This window comes from Thunnus maccoyii, chromosome 8 (genome assembly GCF_910596095.1).
Source record: "Thunnus maccoyii chromosome 8, fThuMac1.1, whole genome shotgun sequence".
NCBI classification, from domain to species: domain Eukaryota; kingdom Metazoa; phylum Chordata; class Actinopteri; order Scombriformes; family Scombridae; genus Thunnus; species Thunnus maccoyii.
Window position 1 is genome coordinate 9,862,475 of NC_056540.1, and position 19,763 is coordinate 9,882,237.

The 19,763-nt window shown below is 43.4% G+C and overlaps 1 protein-coding gene across 1 annotated transcript in view; it reads right to left on the bottom strand.

The window, feature by feature from the left end:
- Window positions 1-793: 793 nt before the first annotated feature.
- efnb1 (ephrin-B1) overlaps window positions 794-19,763 on the bottom strand; it is a 56,853-nt gene continuing 37,883 nt past the window's right edge. The window contains exons 3-5 of the mRNA XM_042419811.1: window positions 10,905-10,997; window positions 4,541-4,648; window positions 794-2,799 (exon numbers count right to left, since the gene is read on the bottom strand). Coding sequence (XP_042275745.1) covers window positions 2,405-2,799; window positions 4,541-4,648; window positions 10,905-10,997 — 596 coding nt within the window. The 3' untranslated portion in view covers window positions 794-2,404. The remainder of the gene's footprint in view (window positions 2,800-4,540; window positions 4,649-10,904; window positions 10,998-19,763) is intronic.

The following is a 19,763-nucleotide window of genomic DNA, read 5'->3' on the forward strand; positions in this document are numbered from 1 at the left end:
GCAAAAGCCACTGGAGTCTTCCCCAAGTCTTCAAGCAGGGCTGCCTTTTAACTCAGCAGTGTATGTCCGTGGATGGCAATAGTATGTGGCTGCGGATGATAGGTGCCTCTGTCGGTGAATGTTTATTCACCGGCAAGTCTGACCGTTTGACTGGAGATAAACCTGGACCCGTCAGTCTCGGTGTGTCTGTGCGTGTGTGTGTGTGTGTGTGTGCGTGTGCACATGTGCGTCAAACATCAGCTCGTGTCTGCATGCTGAGGAATAGCTGTCCTTATCTGCTCCCCTCTCCTCTCACACATCATTAACTGGGACTGCGGCGCTCCGTACTTTGGCAGCCACACTCTTTGGAGCACCTAGTTCCACTCCCAAAACAAGTCTGCTCAGCTGCTAGACCACAGAACCATTCACACACACACACATACACACACACAGAGAAAAACTGTAAATATAATCACACATAAGCACTCAGACATAGAAGCACCTACATGTGCACACAGACAGATTGGAACAACCCTCCAGCCCCCCCTCCCCACCCACACACACACCTAAAAGTGAGCTTCGGTGTGCACACACCCAGCTGCAGTAAATCCTGTCTCGGTGCTGCTGCCCTGGGCTGTGTGATAGCTGAGCTGCAGTGTCCTCGCTGGCTGAACACCTTGACTGTGGAATATTCTGCACAGCATTTTTATTCACAGCACAACTGGCGAGGGGATGGAAAAATGAATGCTAAACTACCTCCGCCCCCCCACCTCACCCCTTATCACCCCCCCCCACCCCCCCACCCCCCTCTGCCGCCATCTTCCTCTCAGGTTAAAGCCAAGTCACAGGAACATTTTCTCCTTTATCCGCCACTCTCGCTCTCTCTCCTCCCCGGCTGGTGAGTGTGGGCATGGAGATGGCACATAGATTAGTCACACGCTGGCGACACCACTGACTGAGCACTCCACTGACTCATCTACAGATGGCAGCCAATTGGCATGTGACAATACTGTATCCCAATGTTCAGCCGTGGTTCGCCATCCAACTTATATATAGGGCATCCTACCTATGTAGGCCAGCCAATAAATGCTGCCAATCCAACCTACACCCACCTAGCCCAGACAGCGGGAACCAAACTAACTGTTTGATGCTTACACTGTAGCAGCAGAAGCTAGAACAAACAGATTTTAATGTGCCTGCTGTCTTAAAAACCATCTCTCCGTAAGCTCATCAGCACTGGAAGAGTTTTCGTTAAGATCTTGGGCATGTCTGTCTGTCGGCGCCTCAGTCTGTCTTGTTTTTGAAGCTTGTGATACAGTAACTCAATGTTCTGCCCCTAAGCCAAGAAGTCTGCCCAGATACAAGACTGGTCTGGACATGCCCACACACGCATACACACACATACACACACACATACGCACACACACAAGTAGGTCATAAATACCAGAGTAATGGTAAAGCTCCTATCAGACCAGTGGAGAAGGGAGTAATCCCGGAAACAGACATACACATACACACCTTGACATCCAAAGTCCAGGGCAAGGTACTTTCTCGGGAAAGGGGAGAGGGGGGGGTGAACGCAATGGATGACGTGGGTGGTGAGATAATGGAGTGATAATGATGATCTATTCAACTCTATACATTGTGCACTTGTAGGAAAAGTCTAACAAAATACAACTGCTTTGTGAACTGAATCAGGGTCGAGAAAATCCTCCATCAAAAATAGTAAGTAAGGCAAACATCAGAGGTGCGAAGGGAGAGGAACACATTATTTCACACACTGTGTCTGAAACCTGAGCTATCTGGAGAGTTTCCTGGCCCAGCACGGAGCCCTGACTAACACACACACGCACACATGCACACAGAGATACACACATACACACACACACACACACACACATTTTATGCTTGCACACAAACTGCAGGCTGAGTGGCGTTCGGAGGCCTGTGTCTGCCTGTTCCTGGCTAGTGTGCTAGGATGGTGTGTTTAATTGGGTGTAGCACAGACTGTACTTCAGGGATCTGAGATAAGTTATATCCTGCCCGTTAAAGGGGACAGCCAACAAGGAAGCTAGAGTTCCATCTGTTGGTTCGCTCCAGCCACGCCCCCATGGCGGAGCACAGCAGGGAGACGTAAAAAGGTTGGAGGTGAAGAGGTGAGGGGAGGAGGGGTGGGGGGTGGGGGGGATTGTCAGACAACCCAAACAAACAGAATAAACTTTTCTCGTCAGTCAGCTCACAAGCCCGCTGGTTACTGGTCAGTGCGTGTCTCTCCAGATTTGTGCAGCAGGTGGTAGAAATAACAGGGCTTGAAGAAACCATCAAGTCCCCAAAACGCAAAGGAAAGTGTTCTTCCCAAGAACATAAATCAAGCGCTCCTCTCTCTTTCTCTCTCCTGGCTCTATCGCTGGCTGTGCGGAGCGTGTCAGACTTTGTAGTAGATGTTGGCAGGGCTCTGCGGGGGCATCTCCTGGACAATGTAGACGGGGTGGCCATAGTCGCCGCTCACCTTCTCATAGTGAGGGCAGTAGTTGTTCTCTGTCCGCAGCGGAATGATGATGTCACTGGGCTCCGTGCCAGCCGTGCCCGCCGGCAGCTTGGGATTGGACAGCGTGCTGAGAGACAGCGCGGAGGGGCGTGGCTGCGAGTGGGCATTTTTCCTGGCGCGCTTGCGCATCTTGATGAGCAGAATGACAAGGAGGAGGATGAGCAGGAGGAAGATGATGCAGCCGGCCCCGATGGCGGAGAACACGGCCACTTTGGAGCCGAGGATGCCATCCGAGTTTGCAGAGGAACCAGACTGGTCCTGATTTATGTGGTCTAGAGAGAGAAATAAAAGGAGAGAGGGCTTAGACAATCAGAGGAGTAATAACATTTACAGTAAGCCTGTCATGTGGAGATCTTACTGTTCTCTGCCTAAATCAACTGTGATCACATCCCCGTTTGTTGTTTGCTTTACATGACTAACAGCCCCATTGATGTAATGTAATTGAATTAGCTTAGTCAAAATAGCCTCCTAATGAAATCTGTAGTCATCACTCAACACAACCGAGATTCCTGCTCTGATAAGAATGAGCCAGGGCAAGTTGTGTGACATACTGAGGCCACATTTGTATGGCAAAGGCCAAGTGAGATATGAAAGAAACGAGGAGGGCATATCTGAACATCTGATTTTATTTTATCCTTTTGTCTAAGGGGTTCAGGATGGAGGGGGGGGAAGGGGGAGCTGTTACTGGATGGGAGAGAGAATGACTGGCTCCTCCAGTGACTGAAATCCGAGAAGAACCAAATCTGTTTTCCATGTATGCATGCAGCTGCTGCCAAAGAGCTGCACTCACCCCCACCACCACCTCTTTACTGTCCATGACCCCCTCCCCTCCAACCCCCTACTGACACACACACACACACACAAAAGCCCCATACCTCCGGAGACTGCCATCCCCACTAATGACTGTGTCTCCGCACTCGGCTGACCACTCTGCACTTAACCATTTATTGAGAAGGGGATAACTACGCCTTACGCCTTATCACAAGTAAATGACATCACTGAAAGCTACTGATTCCAGCCATATCGGTGAAATCAGATGCGCAAGGAATTTCGTACATTCTGGGCGCTGCAGAGCTCGAGAGAGGCTGTCAGAAATTTCATTCCTGAAATATCAGCCCCTCAAACTGCAGTGACATGTCCTTCATTCCACCCTCCACTTTTTCACTTGACATAATCACTGATCTAACAATGGTAGACAGGTAAAAGCCCGGGTCTAGGAAAAAGTGACATTAGGAAATCTTTTTATAGAGCAACTAATGTCAAATAAGCAATTATTAAATGAGGATGGCTTATCACATTGGGACAGGCAGAAAAGTCTTTGCTTGGAATAAGTTTGGTGGCATACAAAGTTGTGGAGTAAGTCAAAAAGTTAGTACAGGGGGTGATCTAAAAGAAAAAAGAAAGAAAAAGAAATGTGCCCTCCTGTGGAAAGCAGCTATGAAAGGTACTGGTAAAAAAACAGGAAACAAGGAGGGCCCAGAGCATCCAAAGAGGCTCAAATGACTTCTTCAATTATCTCTGCTTTTAATCTTAATTTATCTGCAATTCTAATGAGGTTTAAGAAAGCTATATAATAAAGGAGTCTCCTTGGGTGCAGCACACCCTTTGTGTACAGTATGATTAAGTGGAGTGACTCGGGGTGAGCTGTGTTTGTTTTGGGTGAGGTTTCTGATTGTTTTATTGCCTCTGCATGTTGATGAGTATTATTTTACAACAGTTGTGTTACACCTATTTTAGCATGTTGACCCCTCCACCCTCCCCCCCCCAAAAAAAAGAAATGAAAAGAATGCCTGCAGCATGAAAAGCCATATGAGAGCGTACATACTTTGAAAGACTCAACTATGATTTTTATTTTCTCTTTTCAGGCTAAATGTGATTAATAATTAGAGGAACCCTAGAGGCTGTGAATATTCGTTTTTTATATTTCAAAAACCTTTATTTTACTAAAATATTTGTGCTCTAGAAACCAGAAAGCATTCTGTGAAGCTGCAGTTTGTCTGTCAATCTGCTCACCAGAGTTTCCTGGCATCTCGGGTCCGATATGACCCTGGTCAGGCGGACTGGGACTGGACTCCGGTATGGCGTTGTCTTCTGGAGCCTCCGGCACCACGGGGTTCGGGACTGTGGGAAACAAAAACACACAGAAACTCAGCCTTGGCAAGCCGCATGCACTGAATTACAATGACTTGTGTCTCTGTATCGGCAAGGATTATTTTTTATTATCTTTTGATATATCTTTTATACACAGAGAAGGTTATCTTTGCATGTGTTGAAAGCTTCTCAGAAGTGAAGATGAAAGCACAAAAAGAGGAAGGACAAGCTAGCGAACGTCTGTGAAACACGCCAGTATCCCTGTCCTGTCGTAAAAAATGAGCTCACATCTACATCAGCAATTCCTTCAGCAAACACTCAGACAGTCATTTCCAACACTGACACATTCATGAGAGCGCAGGACACACACACATGCATGCAAACACACACAAGCTCACACCTAGAATATACTTACAATACTCTTAGGCATGGCAGAATGAGGGTAAAGTAGTTATATATTAACTTTTTATTGTTTTACATTATTCATCACGTTAAAAGGCCATAATATGCCTTATTTATTGCTCAGGCTTTAACTCTGCCTAAAAGAGGCATACTTCTGAAGAGGAGAGAAGAGGAGGACAGGAAGAAAAGGGGGGAGACAAGGAGAGAGGAGAAGGGGAGAGGAGGGGTTGCATAAGCTCTGAGGGGAATGCAAAGGAAACAGACAGTTTATCTGTCTGCCTGTTGTGATTTCAGCACACGCACTTTGAAGTCTTTGTGCGGTAAACACTGGTGGGTCCGCGATGTGGCTTTTACGAGGGCAGGGCCGGCAGACAGAAGATAGTTACAAACTATTACCAAGCCCAGTCAGATGGATTCCACAGAACACTATCAGATGCCTCTCCTCTATCAGGCCTTATCTGCATCTGCCCGAAGGCCTGCTCAAGGGGTGTGTGTGAGAAATAGAGAGGAGGGCGTGTGGTGAGGCAATTTACATTTGAGTCCCTTATGGCAACTTTAATGTGGCATGCGTGTGGCGGCGCATGTGTGTGTGTGTGTGTGTGTGTGTGTGAGTGAAAAGAGCTTGACAGTCTAGCAGTCTATTTTCTAATTCCAACACGGTTTGGCCGAGACTCGTAAAGGGAAATGAATCGGGTGTGGGGATGTCTGACAGATATGAACTAGAACAGAGAGAAGAAAAATTGAAAGACCAAGAGCAACTCATGGCAGCGTCCACTCTTCTACTTTTTTTGGCATTTGTTAAACACAACTAGACTATTAACTACATTGATCTCCTCTGTTCCTCTGTCTTCTCCATGTCCGCATTGCTCTATACTGATTGCAGCAGTGGTGAACTTAGCCGTGAGCTGTTGTGCACCGTCAATAATTGATGAGAAAAGACAGGAGTGAGAAGTTGGAACATTCACGCATGGCAGAGGATACGAGAGGACACAGTGATCTGATTCACTCCGCGCATATAACCCCAACACTGTGTCTCAACCACTGAGCATGTGCAGGGAGCGTTCTAATGTTCTGACCCATTTTTCTGTGTGTACTGCTGACATTTCCCTTAGCTATGCAGACAGCAACTACCTCAGAACTGCCAACCCGCCAGAAGGAGGGAGAAGGAGGGGGGAAAGAGGAGGACTGTGAGTGAGGGAGACGACGATCGAGCGACAGAAGAGAGAGGCAGATATGTTGCGAGAGGAAGGGAGAGAGAAAATGAGGGTGGTGATGGTGATGGTGATGGTGATGGTGGAGGGGGAGGTGGAGGGGAGGATGAGCGCGAGGCAGTGAGTCAACATATTTCTAATGAGCTCGGTGACATGATGTGGTGGAGAGTGCTGAACAGCGATGGATGTATAAAATATGGGCTCCCAGAATTTCCCCTTCAATCTCTCCCTCTCTTTCCGTTTTACTTCACATTTTATAAAAAGACAAAAGACGGAACATGAGGCATTTAAAGTACAATTAGATAACAATATGTCAGGCTGCATAATTTCCCACAAACAGATGATTCAACGTGATTAGGGTTGTGCCTCCACAATAACTGGAAATGTAACATGAAAGGAATGAGCACATATTGCTCACTAGGATGAGTCACTGAAATAAAATCTATAGTGCAAAGTGCAAAGGAGTGTGAGTGGACATATGGGGAGATCTTGGGGACTTGGCTACCGGGAGTGTTGGCATTCAGCTGCAGAGACGAGGAAAATGTGGCTTAAAAACAATAGCATCTGGGGTCAGAGCCAAGCAGAGCAGCCCAGGTTTTTTTTTGTGTTTGTTTGTTAAAACAACATCTAGTGTGCCTGCAGAAGGTAGAGTCTGGCTCCGACTTACACTTATTTTATTTCATATTCCAGAGCCAGAGGTGACATCAGGAAATTACATGTTTTGTCTGAGCAACAATTTAAAAGAACAACAATTTACAGTTAACATTTAGATTCAGAGGTGGGTCAAAAATGATCCAGCTAATGTGTTTTTTTGTCGTATTCTAGGTCGTTTTTTTAATATTATTGTTATTGTTTTATATTTTATGTAATATACAGTTGTTTTTTTTAATTCACCATAAGTGGGTCAAAAAAGACCTGCATTTAATGTATATAAACCTTTAATCCTTACCAGTTATTTCTGTCAGATGTATTAAGTATTTACTGTGAACCACACATCAACTGTCTTTAGCATCACCACTCAGCATTAATATATATATATATATATATATATATATATATATATATATTTATATATATATATATATATATATATATATATTTTTTTTTTTTTTATTTATAAAAAATGTTATCATTAAATTGTTTTTTTTTACACATTGATTACACTTTTGTGAAAAAATAGCTTAGTTAAGTAGCATATTTTAGACAGTTATTGGTAGTTTAATAATTTGATAATATACCGTTAATAAATATATTTTCTGGTTGATAGATGGCATACTGTTTATAATTTATACATGTGTATATTGATGTGCCATTTAAAATCTTGATTTTGTATATATTGTCTCTATATGTAGTGTTGATATGCCTGCTAGACATACAGCTGATATGGTCTGAGAGAAACTGAATGAGGAATCAGGATGTGGTTAGATTTAGAGTCTGACATCTCAGATGAAGGCGACCCAGACTATAACTGCATTATCACAGCGTTTATGGAGCATGTCAGACCACACATGAGGAACTGACTGGAAGGCAACTCAGTTCATTGAGGCAATGGGGAGGTTCAGGGTGTCGAAAATGCAAATGTTTGATGTTATTTTCTTTTAAAATATGTAAAAATTACAATAAAACATAACAGTAACTGTAGAATTTAAATAATTATTGTGTGCAAAATGAGGATGATAGTATATTATATTAACAAAAATCTACTGATTCTCATAAGGATAATTTTGACCCACTTATGGAAGAGTGTATTGTCCAATGACCAAAGCATCTCAGGGTTAAAGAAATAAAGAAAAGCAGCAAATCATCACATCTGAGGAGTTGGAGTCAGCAAATGTTTTGCGCAATAAATGACTCATTTTCAATTTATTGGATAATCACCACATTCTTTCAGCTCTAGAAGAGTCAGTAAAATAACACAATTCTTAAAAGAGAGACAATTAAATTGCTAGTATGGTAACATCTTCCTATCTAAGGGAAAACTATCAATAGATAGTGTACAGCAGCCAAATCAAAGTTTCTGTCAAAGCTGTAATTTCTCACGGCCCTTCTTCAAATAGATACTGGGTTGGATGGGCAGATTATGCATCAAAAATTCCACCCACAGAAATAGATTTAAAAGCAGTAGCGGCTGGGCCAACAGCATCTTTTCTAACAAGGTTTTTAGGGCACATTGATTGTGAGTGACAGCTCGCTTCGGACCGTTTTGGGAAATGAGTGCAGGCTCTGGCGAAGTTGAGGAACAGCCGGCAGCCACAGAAACAAACTCAAGCTGAGAAGAACTTTCCTAGAACTTTCCTCAAATAAGACATTTGCTTTCAACTTTTATTAACGTGAGTTCAGGGATTTGTTTCCCCCACCCCACCCCAAACTTAATAGTTCAGTGTAAAAGCCTGTGTTGCCTGCACTCATGCAGCAGTGTTGTCATTATTTGGCGATGGTGTTGCAATCCCGGGCTGTCAGATGCTCAGATTGACCTACATGGAAAGATAATGCAATGCCTGTCTGTTTCTGAGTTGGTGCTGTGGGTATTTTTCACTCTATCTGCTGAATTTGTTCTGACTCAGACCTTGCTAGCATCAGCAGCTTGTTAGCTTCTATTCTTCCACCGGCTGCCAGGATACACTGCTGTCATCCCAGCAGCCAACATTCAAATATCTGCACACAAATGTGCAGACATACACACTCACACTCTGCAGATTTCTCAGCAAGTCTCAGTTTATTTTTGACATGTGAGATCCAGGTTTTAAGCTCAGAATCAGATCATCGTGGCGGGCAGATGTTCCTCTCAGATGGTGGTTAGTGTCTGTTTCGGTCAAAACAACCACACTGAGGATGGGGGGAATATTTACAGAGTAACACATCTGTGTACTGTATCCTGTCAAATTCAGGATATGGATGTCCGCATATCAAGTAAAACTGCATCTACAAGTTAAAAGTATGATGCAAACCAAATGCTGTGTCCAAGGATATCTAAACAAAGCTGGCTTGTTTACTTCCAGCATTTTTAGATGACTTACCCTGACCGTGCACTTACATACCGATTTCAAACACATTTTCATTCTGTGATTACTGGATAAAAATCAGAAACATCGGAGGCCTTTTTCAAACTTTGCATGTGGAGAAATTCTTCTGAGTCATTTATAATTTGGTAGTTATTTCATAACGATCTCTTTTTCCACATTATTTGCACAAACTGTGTATGAAAAGAGATTTCCAAACTACTGGACATGATTGAGTGAATGAATGAATTTTGTATTACATTATGAATATACATACAGTATATTATGATACAGTAGTACATTTTCTGGAAGTTCAATTGACAAAGAAACAGACAAAATAACCAAATGGGAATTAAATGCCTGACAAATTGAGGTTCTTCATCATATTGATGCAAAAGTCCTGTAACTCCATTATCACAGTGCATTTCCTGTCTCACAGCATCCATCATTCCAACCCAACTCAACTAAATTAGTGCCAATTTAAAAAAAAATTCAAAACTGAATATTATTTTTATTAGTAGCCATCTTATGTTTTTGTTGGAGAGTTTGAGAAAATGTTTTATGAGAGATACAATTTTGAAAGTGTTTTACACTTGGTTTATTTTACTTCTACTCACATTTATACACAGCTTTCAAACCAACTTTGAGTGATATGTTAATAAATGTTTTATTACACACTGTCAAGATTTGTTCATTTGTGTTATCATATACTGTATCATTAAATATGATTACTGCATTATCAATCATTCATGAACTGTTTATAAGCTGTTTTTAATGCTTCATAGGAGAAGTCGTTGTTGCATTGATGCATTAATAAACACTTAAAAGTGTCCTTACATGTGCTTATAACTACATTATTACAAGCATTTACAAGCAGTATATACACTAAGTGTGTATATACTGCTTGTAAATGCTACATAGAGATATTTACAGTGAATTGTTCATTCTTTTTAAATAAAGGAAGAGGCAATGTGACTATTTTTTTTCATTTTGTGTATCTATCAATTTAATAAATTGTAAAATCTAACAAAGTGCATTTAGTGTGTATTCTTATTAAACTAAATCTATCAGATACATTTTAAATGGCTGTTAATGATAAATCTGGACAATATGGACAGAATATTTATCACAATATTAATATAAAAAATTTTCAATATCAAGGTATATTACCATTGGCCAAATGTATGCAATTATGAATTTATTTTTGGAAAATTGATGTTAAATGCAATTACTAGTCATCCATTAGATCTGACAAAACTCTGTTGACATAAATAATTTTTTGTTTGCTTGTTTTTAAATTACATTTTGCTCATAATCATTAATTTGGAAAACAGGATTGTGTAAAATACTAACACAATGCGATCATGTCACCATGATGTGATACCACTGAAAGTTGATAAACAATTATAGTGAATTATCACCCAGCCTGAGTTGTAATGACCATAAGCAATACATATAAAAATAATTTTAAAAAAACACACAAACACTGTTGGCCAATTCATTTCAAAACACAACTTTACAGTTGTAGAGATCAGTTCCTGTTGGAGGCCGGTGGCGGACAAAGTCACGCTAGGCACACATGGCGATAAATGAGAATGTCACACCAAAGTGAAACATGGCTTTAAGGCAACACTGCTGTATTGTGTTCTACATGTGAGGTGAGCGCACATTTACCTTGCCCGACTTTCATGATGACTTTCATGGCTCGGCTCTTGCACACACCTCCCTCCCGGTTCTCCAGGCCCTCTACTGTACCGTTGGAGGTTGCTGGAGGGGAAGAAGGAGACGAAGAGTGGAGAGAGTGGAGATGGTGAAGGACAAAGGGGAGGAGGGGGGGGGGGGGGGGAGGGGTTGAGAAAAGGAAAACAGGAGAGAAGAAGAGAAGATGACACACTGGTTAATGAGCACGTCCATAGCGCACAGAACTAATCAATATTTACGACAAGCACTGATTAGCTGTTCCAGTGATTAGCCGTTCTCACCCTCAATCAACTGCCAGCTCCTCTCAACGGTATCTCTCATTAACACAATAAAGTGAAGTCAAATGAATGGAACAACATTAGAGCCTACTGAGGGAGAGTGGGTGCTGAGGTGGAGAGGAGAGTATGGTCAGACCTGTGTGTGAGCGTATGTGAGTGTGTGTGTGTGTGTGTGTTTTCTGTCTGTGCATAGTTTAGCAGTGAGACATGCCAGCGAGAGTTCCAGCTGCTTGCCAACTCCTCGAGCAGCTTACTCCCTCTGAGCCACATGTGTCATTACTTGCTGGTAGTGCTGAGAGCTAAATGCCTCCCTTAATGTTTGTAAGTGCATGTGTGTGTCCGTTTCTGTATTAGAGCGTGTGTGTGTCAGCTCCTCTCCATTTGTTTTAAAGTGTGTGTTCTGCTCTGACTTGAGCGAGGAGCTCAGGGTTCGGGGGGGTTGTTTATTCAATGTCACATTCACTTCAGGCGCTGTGACACAATTGGCTGTCTATTTTAGGGCCCATGATAATGACCTAGGGAGACAGAGTGTGACTCTGACCTTAACACTGAGCAGCTAAGCATGAGGCAGTGCGTGCGTGCGTGTGTGTGTGTGTGTGCGTGCGTGTGCGTGTGTGTGCGTGCGCCTGTGTGGGCGCATGCAATGGCAGCTCTAATTTTGGAATTCCCCAAATGATCTCCATCTCCGCTTAGTCTGCTGTTTCAACTTACTCCCTTCCCCAGAAATGCTTTTGTTTCTTTTCCTTGCATTATCCGCCTTGGTCTCTCCCTCTCTCTCGCTCTCTCTCTCTGTCTGTTTTCTCGCTCACTTCATTTAGTTTTGTTTTATCTGCGCTATCTGGCTCTACCCCTCCCCTTCCCTCCCTCTTAACTCAATGACCATCTCCCTGGGTGATTGCTTCAGATGGCACCCTCATTATGATGAGATAGTCTTGGAGAGGGTGCTTATCTAATGATGACACAAAGAGAGGCAGACTAAGCTACAGACAGGGTGGGGGGGGGGGGATTTGGGTGGGTCCAAATAAACATCAAAATACTTACCCTTGCTGGCATGTATCAGTGTTTCTACATGCATTTTCCTGCTATAAACTGATGCTGTATCAAGCAGTGTTGAAAGCTGCCTCTGCAGCTATGGAAAACCTCATCTAGTTGATTCATGCCTTGTCATTCCTAAGTATTATTAATGTTGATGTTTTGTTGCCCTGTGGGATTTCAGCTTTGTGCTCCGGAGAAATTGGAGAAAACTAAATAATGAATTGCACTAATATTATGTTACATTATCAGATCATACTCAGGCTCTAAATTACAAAGTGAACCACAACATTTTGTTAGTGTGGCTAGTGATAATTTGTGAGACTGATTGTGATAACATTGTGTCAGGAGCTCTCTGGCAAATTCCCCTCTGTAGACTCAACACGACTGAGTGAACCGGACACTGACATATATATGAGGGGGCCAGCGGGGCTGACTGCAACTCAGTAACAAAAAAGATTTAAAATTTACGTGGGACATTAATGTGAATGAACACTCAAGGCTAAGTGAGTCTTATGATTTATGTTAAGTCTATGTAAGGAGCAAGTCTCTTCTAAAGGGAACATTCAAAGACAGGGAGGTGAATGAGCCTGTTCCCAGTCTTAAAGGCACACCGTCTCGCAGCCTGAATGGCCCAGACGTTGCCACGAGTGCTAACCTCAGCCTGCCATTTTCCACCCAATTTCTCCTCTTCTTTCGATTTTTAAATTTCCAGAGCAAGGTTATACAAAAATTAGCTCTTTGAAGATCAAGCTCAAAGGCACTTGAATAATCTGACTAAGAGTGAGTGTCATGCTATGAATTTTATATCCACTCAGGGAGAGCAAATCTTCTCAGTGTTAACTTACTTCTGTCATCTAAATTAACTATTCCTTCAGGCTGGCTGAACAGACTCCTGCATTACTGATGTGGCATGATGATAAGTTGGCCCTCGGAGGCCTCTGTTTAGGCGAACTACTGAAAGAGAGCTGGATTTATAAAGAGATGATCACTTTATATGTTGTTTGTATTCAGGCCATTTAAAACATCAAATAATTCAGGGCCTTAACTGTACTGCTGGAAATTCATAATCCGATTAACTGTGTCCAATTTTAACCACATTTCCTTATGCGTTACTCCATGTGAATCCATCTTCTAAGTACTATTCAAGATGGAAATCGACTACAGAAACAACTGTTGAGTGCATTAAAAAATGCGCGGTGGATCTTGCAGACCGCTAAGCACCGTCATGCACTCCTGTGTTTGTCATTCGAACCCGTATCTGATATCAGTGTATTTACATCTATCATGTCAGGGTTCGCTCAAAAAAAAAAGATGATTGCCAGCTGCATTTCTCAAACTCCCTAACCCTACTCCACAACAAGGACACACTGCCAGCCTTTCTTCTTTAATCTGAAAGCCTCTCACTCACTCCATCCACTCTGTCTCTCAGTCAGTTTTTCCTCCCTCTCTAACCCTCTCTCTCTCGTTTCATCCCTGCATACTGACGTTAATCCAAATCTGGATTTCCAGATATTAAAAGGCCGACGGTCATGTCATGTTTTGGAAAGAGGAAACTGGGGAATTGGGTCTTCCTGTGAGTCTCAGCGGAGATAAAAACACAAGGGGATAAAGCAACGACAGGACGAAGAACAAAGAAACTCCCCCGTCTGCTGCTAATGATTTAGTGGAACAAACCGGTTCGACGTTAGCGGTCCAGAATGCCGAAAGAACTGGTCATTGCATGAAGGAATGTCGCTTTTTTTTTTTAATAAAGCGGTCGGCTCCAAAGCTGGTTTTTTTGTATGATTTAAGGCTCTCTTTGTGGGTGTGGATCATTGGCCGCAGAGTGACTAGTGGGAGAACAAAAGATCTACAGCTGTTGAAGTCATAAGAGAAACCAGGTGCCAAATGTTGATGTTGGGAAATATCTACAGTACACATGCATCAGCCAAGAGAAAGCCTTACAGGGGAAAGAACTGGCCTGGAACAAAGGCTCCTGTTCCAATACTACACACACATCGTTATTGCTGGCGCATTAACATGCATATGTACATGCACACACTTACATATACACAAATTCACGCGGATTCCACAAGGACATTCGGGATAGATTGAAGGGACTGCTCCCCGAGGTGGTCAGAGGAGACGAGTGGGAGATGTGTGAGAGATGCAGTGCTGACTGGCCCAGACGACACAAGCTAAGGCTAAAGTGCGATGCGGTGGTCTATATTTATTCTCAGGTCTGCTAAATGAGGTCACTCAGGTGGTCCTGCTGAATACATTCCCCATCTCCATCATGAATCATCTGCTGCTTATTATTCCTGTCCAGCCCAGGGGGCTTGCTTTCATACAGCGCAATGGGCTGTGTGTACGTGTGTGTGTGTGTGCTCAAGTGTCTATGCATGAGCGTGCGCGCTCGCGTGCTCAACATCTGCCCAAAGCACCGAATGAGGGGATAGATACAGCCCATGTGACAGACAGAGAGCAGGTTGTTTAATGAGAAAGTGGATGAGAGGTGACATTCATTGGCTACCTTTCACACGCCGCCTCCCCCCCCAGCTCCCATTCTCCACAGCATTCAGACTTCCACTTAGACGAGCCGAGCAGGCAGCGGGTAGTCACAGTAACCACCAGTAATAATGTCTACATTTTAAAAAAAAAAAAGCTAAATACATAAACAGGCACAACCACAACCTGATCACTCACACTTAGCATCAAGGAAAAACACCAGCACACAGAGCTGTTTCATCCATTGCAGGAAAAGCAGAAGAGAGCTAAACACAACCCTGTCAGGCATGTGTGTCTGTATCAAACAGAGCGTCACAACAGAAATGGCTATTTCTCATACCTGCGATATTCCTATCTCGGTTTTTGTTTACATTAGCGAACCAGAGTAGAAGTGGGGAAAAGGAAAAGAGAGCCTATTTGCACAAAATATTTCACTCCTGAATGAGCACAGAGAGGGTTAGATTAGGTTTATGGGCCTGATTCCAAAGATAACCCTCCCCAGCAGCCCTGGCATGCATGCAAGCACACACGTGCACATACGCACATACACACACACACACACACACACACACACACACGCAAACATATACAGAGTAGGGTTGGCAGACTGGAATAATACTAGAGGATCTAGATGTTTGCACTTTGAACCTTTTCAAATCCTGAGTATTAGGGCATGGCTAAAGCCTGATTATGGTAGAATGAAATGGATCTAAATAGATGTCCCAGCCCATCAGCCCTCCATTGCTTTGTCCTAGAAATAGAAATGGAAATCAGTAATCAACCTCCAACCTCTCACTCGCCGTCTCTCCCACATAGCACTCCTCCACAGGTTTGGCATCGGCAAAGAAAATTCATTCAGACTTTTCATATCATCTCAGATGAATTAGGCGTGCTCAGCTCGGCCAGTGTTTTCTTCTCGTGTTTCTTTTCAATAATCAAACCTGGCAGACAATATAAAACAGTCATATCTGTGACGCCTGTGCTGCACATTTTTTCATGCTATTTTCAAAATCCAATATTGAATTTACATTAAAATAAATGTGGTTTTGAGTAATGCGCATGGACACAGATGATTTTCTCATCTTCATGTTCAACAATGGTTACTTTTTTCCATTTTGTTTTTTGCAAAGCATCACCATGTAGCAGCTCTAATATTACTGAATGCTGCCTGTTCCCGGGAGCCACTTTGCTGTGTGTATTGTAAGCAGGTAGCGGCATTAGTGTCAAGGTTTAAGGTGGTTAGCAGCCCAGTGCACACAACTGTTGCTCAGCTCACTGCTTCAGTGTACAGCCAGAGAGGGAGCTCCTCTCCTGCGCTCTGAGTAGACTGCTCTCTCTCTCTCTCTCACACACACACACACACACAAGCAAAAAAGCATGCACAACTGCACACACACAAATACAACGACACTTGAAATGGTTGCAAAAAAAATATACAGACATGTAAGCACTTGGGCCCACAGAAGCGAGCACAGACTGAAACACACACTGGGATGTGCATGCACACACACAAATACATATTCACACACACAGACACACACACACACACACACACACATTGGCTGCCTCTATAGCCAGAAGATCAGGCAGGACTTAAGAGCTCCTCCGGCACCAAAATTACAGGGTACCTCTAAATCCTCCCAGCAGAGAGCACTATGGGATAGTGCCGGGTGGAGGGAGGATGGGGGGGGGGTGGAAGAGGTAGGGAAGGAGGTGCTGCAGAGGGGTAAGGGAGGAAGGTGAAGTGGAGAGGTGTGTGTGTGGGGGTGAGGTGTTTAGAGAGAGAGGGGATGGAAAGAGGAGTGCGGGGTGAGGAGGGGCAGGAGAGGAAGCGGGAGATTCCTTTTTTTTTTTTTTTTGAAGACGAGAGAGTGTGCGAGCTGGGGAGGAGTGAGACTTGATCTGTCTGAAGTGTGCTTGCGTGTGAGTGTGTGTGCGTATGTGTATGTATTTAGAGGGTGGCGGAGGGGAGGGGGTGTCTGTGCGTGCATGCATATGCCGGTGAGGGAATATGGAAGGAGGTGATGAAGTGAGGAGTTGAGAGGAGGAGGAGGAGAGCTTAGTTTGGAAAGAAGAAGAAGTGGGAGGTGATCTCTCTCTGTGAAGCAGAGGAAGCATATGTGTGTGCTGAATTGTGTGTGTGTGTGTGTGTGTGTCTGCCAGCTTGCTTCTCTCACACTCACCATTTCTCTTACACTCTCCCCTGTGTGTACTTTGGCCTCTGTGCAACTGTATGTGTATTTGTGCATCTCTGTGGCATTTATGTGTACAAATGTTTGAGAAGATGTAAATTTTCCGTGTTGAGTTTTGCGAGCACATCAGTGTGTGTGTCTTTGCGTGTGTGTGGTCTCTGTACATCAGTCAAGACAGTCCCAGATTACTAAGCCAAAGGTTGGGCATTAAGGACTTCCATGGCCAGCACCAGAGGGCTAGTGCTTCAAGACTACTTATGACAGCTTTTAACCTCTGCAGAGGACCTGTCAGCAGCTCCAAAAGTGTCTGTGTGTGTGTGTTTCTGTGAATGCGGTGTGTCTGTACAAGGCTCACAGCCCGCAGACACAGAGAGCTTCTGCATCATTTAGCTGCGGGTGTCTGTGTGTCACCTCTCCGGTGAAATCCAGCGGGGCAGAGCTTTTACACCGCTGCACTTTCCACTCTCCATTTCCCAACTCAGCATGCTGCAAAACCCTGCGCTCCTATACACAGCGCAAAACTTGTGCATCACTGCGTTTCCGCACACACACGGACGGAGGCTGACATTGCCCTGTATGCACGAGCACAAGAAAGCACAGACGTGCACGCGGTGAGATTTCACATACACACACACACACACACACACACACACCCCACGACTACACACAAACAAATAAAAAGTATACACATGGTGCAGGCCGTCTGTCGGATCAGTAGGAGATAAGGGATGCAGAATAACAGGAGGACCTTGGGGAGCAGAGCAAGTCATCTGTCTCAAACAGGAACAGACTGAGCGCACTCCAACATGACAGATGTAGACACACTCATCTTAGAGCACATCGCATCCAGAACCTTTCTCCTGCACTCCTTTGCCCCCTCCCTTCCCTTTCACACATACACACAGAAATGAGAGAGACCTGCTAAAAATGTGCACGCACGTCTCTAAGCCGAAGCCCACATAATCTGACAGGTGTGCACTGGGGGAGTGCAGATCGTACAATTCTGAATGCTGTCGATTGGCACAATAAAACAGAGTAACCTTGGGGAGGGGGTCTTACAGCTTATAATGCTATAAGCTGTTGCATATAGTATTAAAGTTATGAAAAGCAACAACTGCAGCCAAAGTATCCAATATTAATTTCATAACCAGACTGACTGTGAAATTCAAGCCTACCTCGACCGCGCCGTTGCCAATATGGAACATTTTTTTTAGATATTGGCTATTTCAACTTTACTAGCTCTTTTCTGCTATAATATATTCTGTTGTGTGAAGTTGCCAGTAGCCCATACAACCCTCCCTAATGACAGAGTAGCTAATTGGCTGTAATGGCTCTTTTCACCAATACCATTGAGTTGCAGCCACAGAAAACCTCAGCAGTTTTACACAAATCATGTGCAGGGGGAAAAAACAGGAAAATAGAGCCTGAGGAAGTGGCCTCCAGTTGTACACATCTCAATGCAAAGTCTTGAAATGTAGAAGAAAAATAACATTTCAAAAGGTTGTGACTGTTATTTTTCTTTGTTTGCAGTTGAACGTCACTCCCCGTCAATTAGGCGATATTATTTTTCTAAACTAGCACAGCCCCAGTGGGCGCACACACATTAGCACCGTTGAATACACAAAACTAACAGGTGAACAAACACACCCTGAGAGCTACACACACACGTACAAATCACAAATACAGCTAGAGCGCACACTTGCCTCTGAACTCCCCTCCCAGACAGTGCATCATTTGACTAATAGCAGCTGAAATGTCGCGTGTTCAGAGAAATAAGCAGAGGAGAAACTGGGTCAGAGAGAAAAAACTGGCATTTCACCTTCCGATTGGTCAGAGCTAAAGGTTAGAAGAGATGCAACACATGCTGAGGCACACACACACACACACACTCTAAAGCTAAAGGTTAATATTGTTCATGTGGGAGTTGTTGAGTTACTGTTTATCTCGCTCTTAACTAGTGTGTGTGCACAGGGCTTGTTTGTGCGCTTGTGTGTGTAGAAAACAATGAGTACACAGAGTTTCATCCTTGCTAAAGACGGAGGGGAGTTCCACATTAATGTTTCATTAATCCCATCATAGGCCCAGTGCTTCCCTTACCACAGAAATTAGTGGGCGAGATGCCCACTAATCCACATCAACAATCCGCCAACATGATTTCTTCTACTCCTATATTCCTGTTATTTCTTTCATTTCACAGACAGCAGCCTCACTGGTTTCTGATCCGCCTTCATTTGCAGCGTTACTGGAGCTTCTGATAAACTACTAATAGAGCAAACTGATCACTTCCTGCTGCTACTTCAAAATGAGAGTATTTTCATTCTCTATTAACCTTCATTTTTACATTGGTGAGAGTTAGGGAACATGCCAAGAGAGAAAGGGTGGACAAAAAAGACAAATATCTATTGAAGATGTTAAGAGCCTTGAAATTTACTACCTAGAAGTGGCTACAAAAATATGTGCACATATGCTGGTCCATCCTGTACTGTAGCAGGGTGTGTTAGATGTTATCAAATTTTTGGACTGAGACCTGTTCAGGTAAAGCTTAGTCTAATTGTGACTAAACTTAACTCACAGATTATGAGTTGGAAATAGTTAAACCGAAGAAAGATTTTTCTGTCTCAAATCAAGATTTAGAGAGGAATACATTTTTTTTTTTAAAGAATAAAAAAACATAATTTTGCATTACAGAATTTTAAAATTTCTTATCCCTTTACTGATCCACTTGTTGGGTCCCAAAGCCAACGGTGCAATCACTGATCTATGGGTGTTTTTCTGTTTTTTTTTCATTTTTAATGCACAGCAAAATACAATGTTCTGTTATTGCAATAAAACTTGCAAAA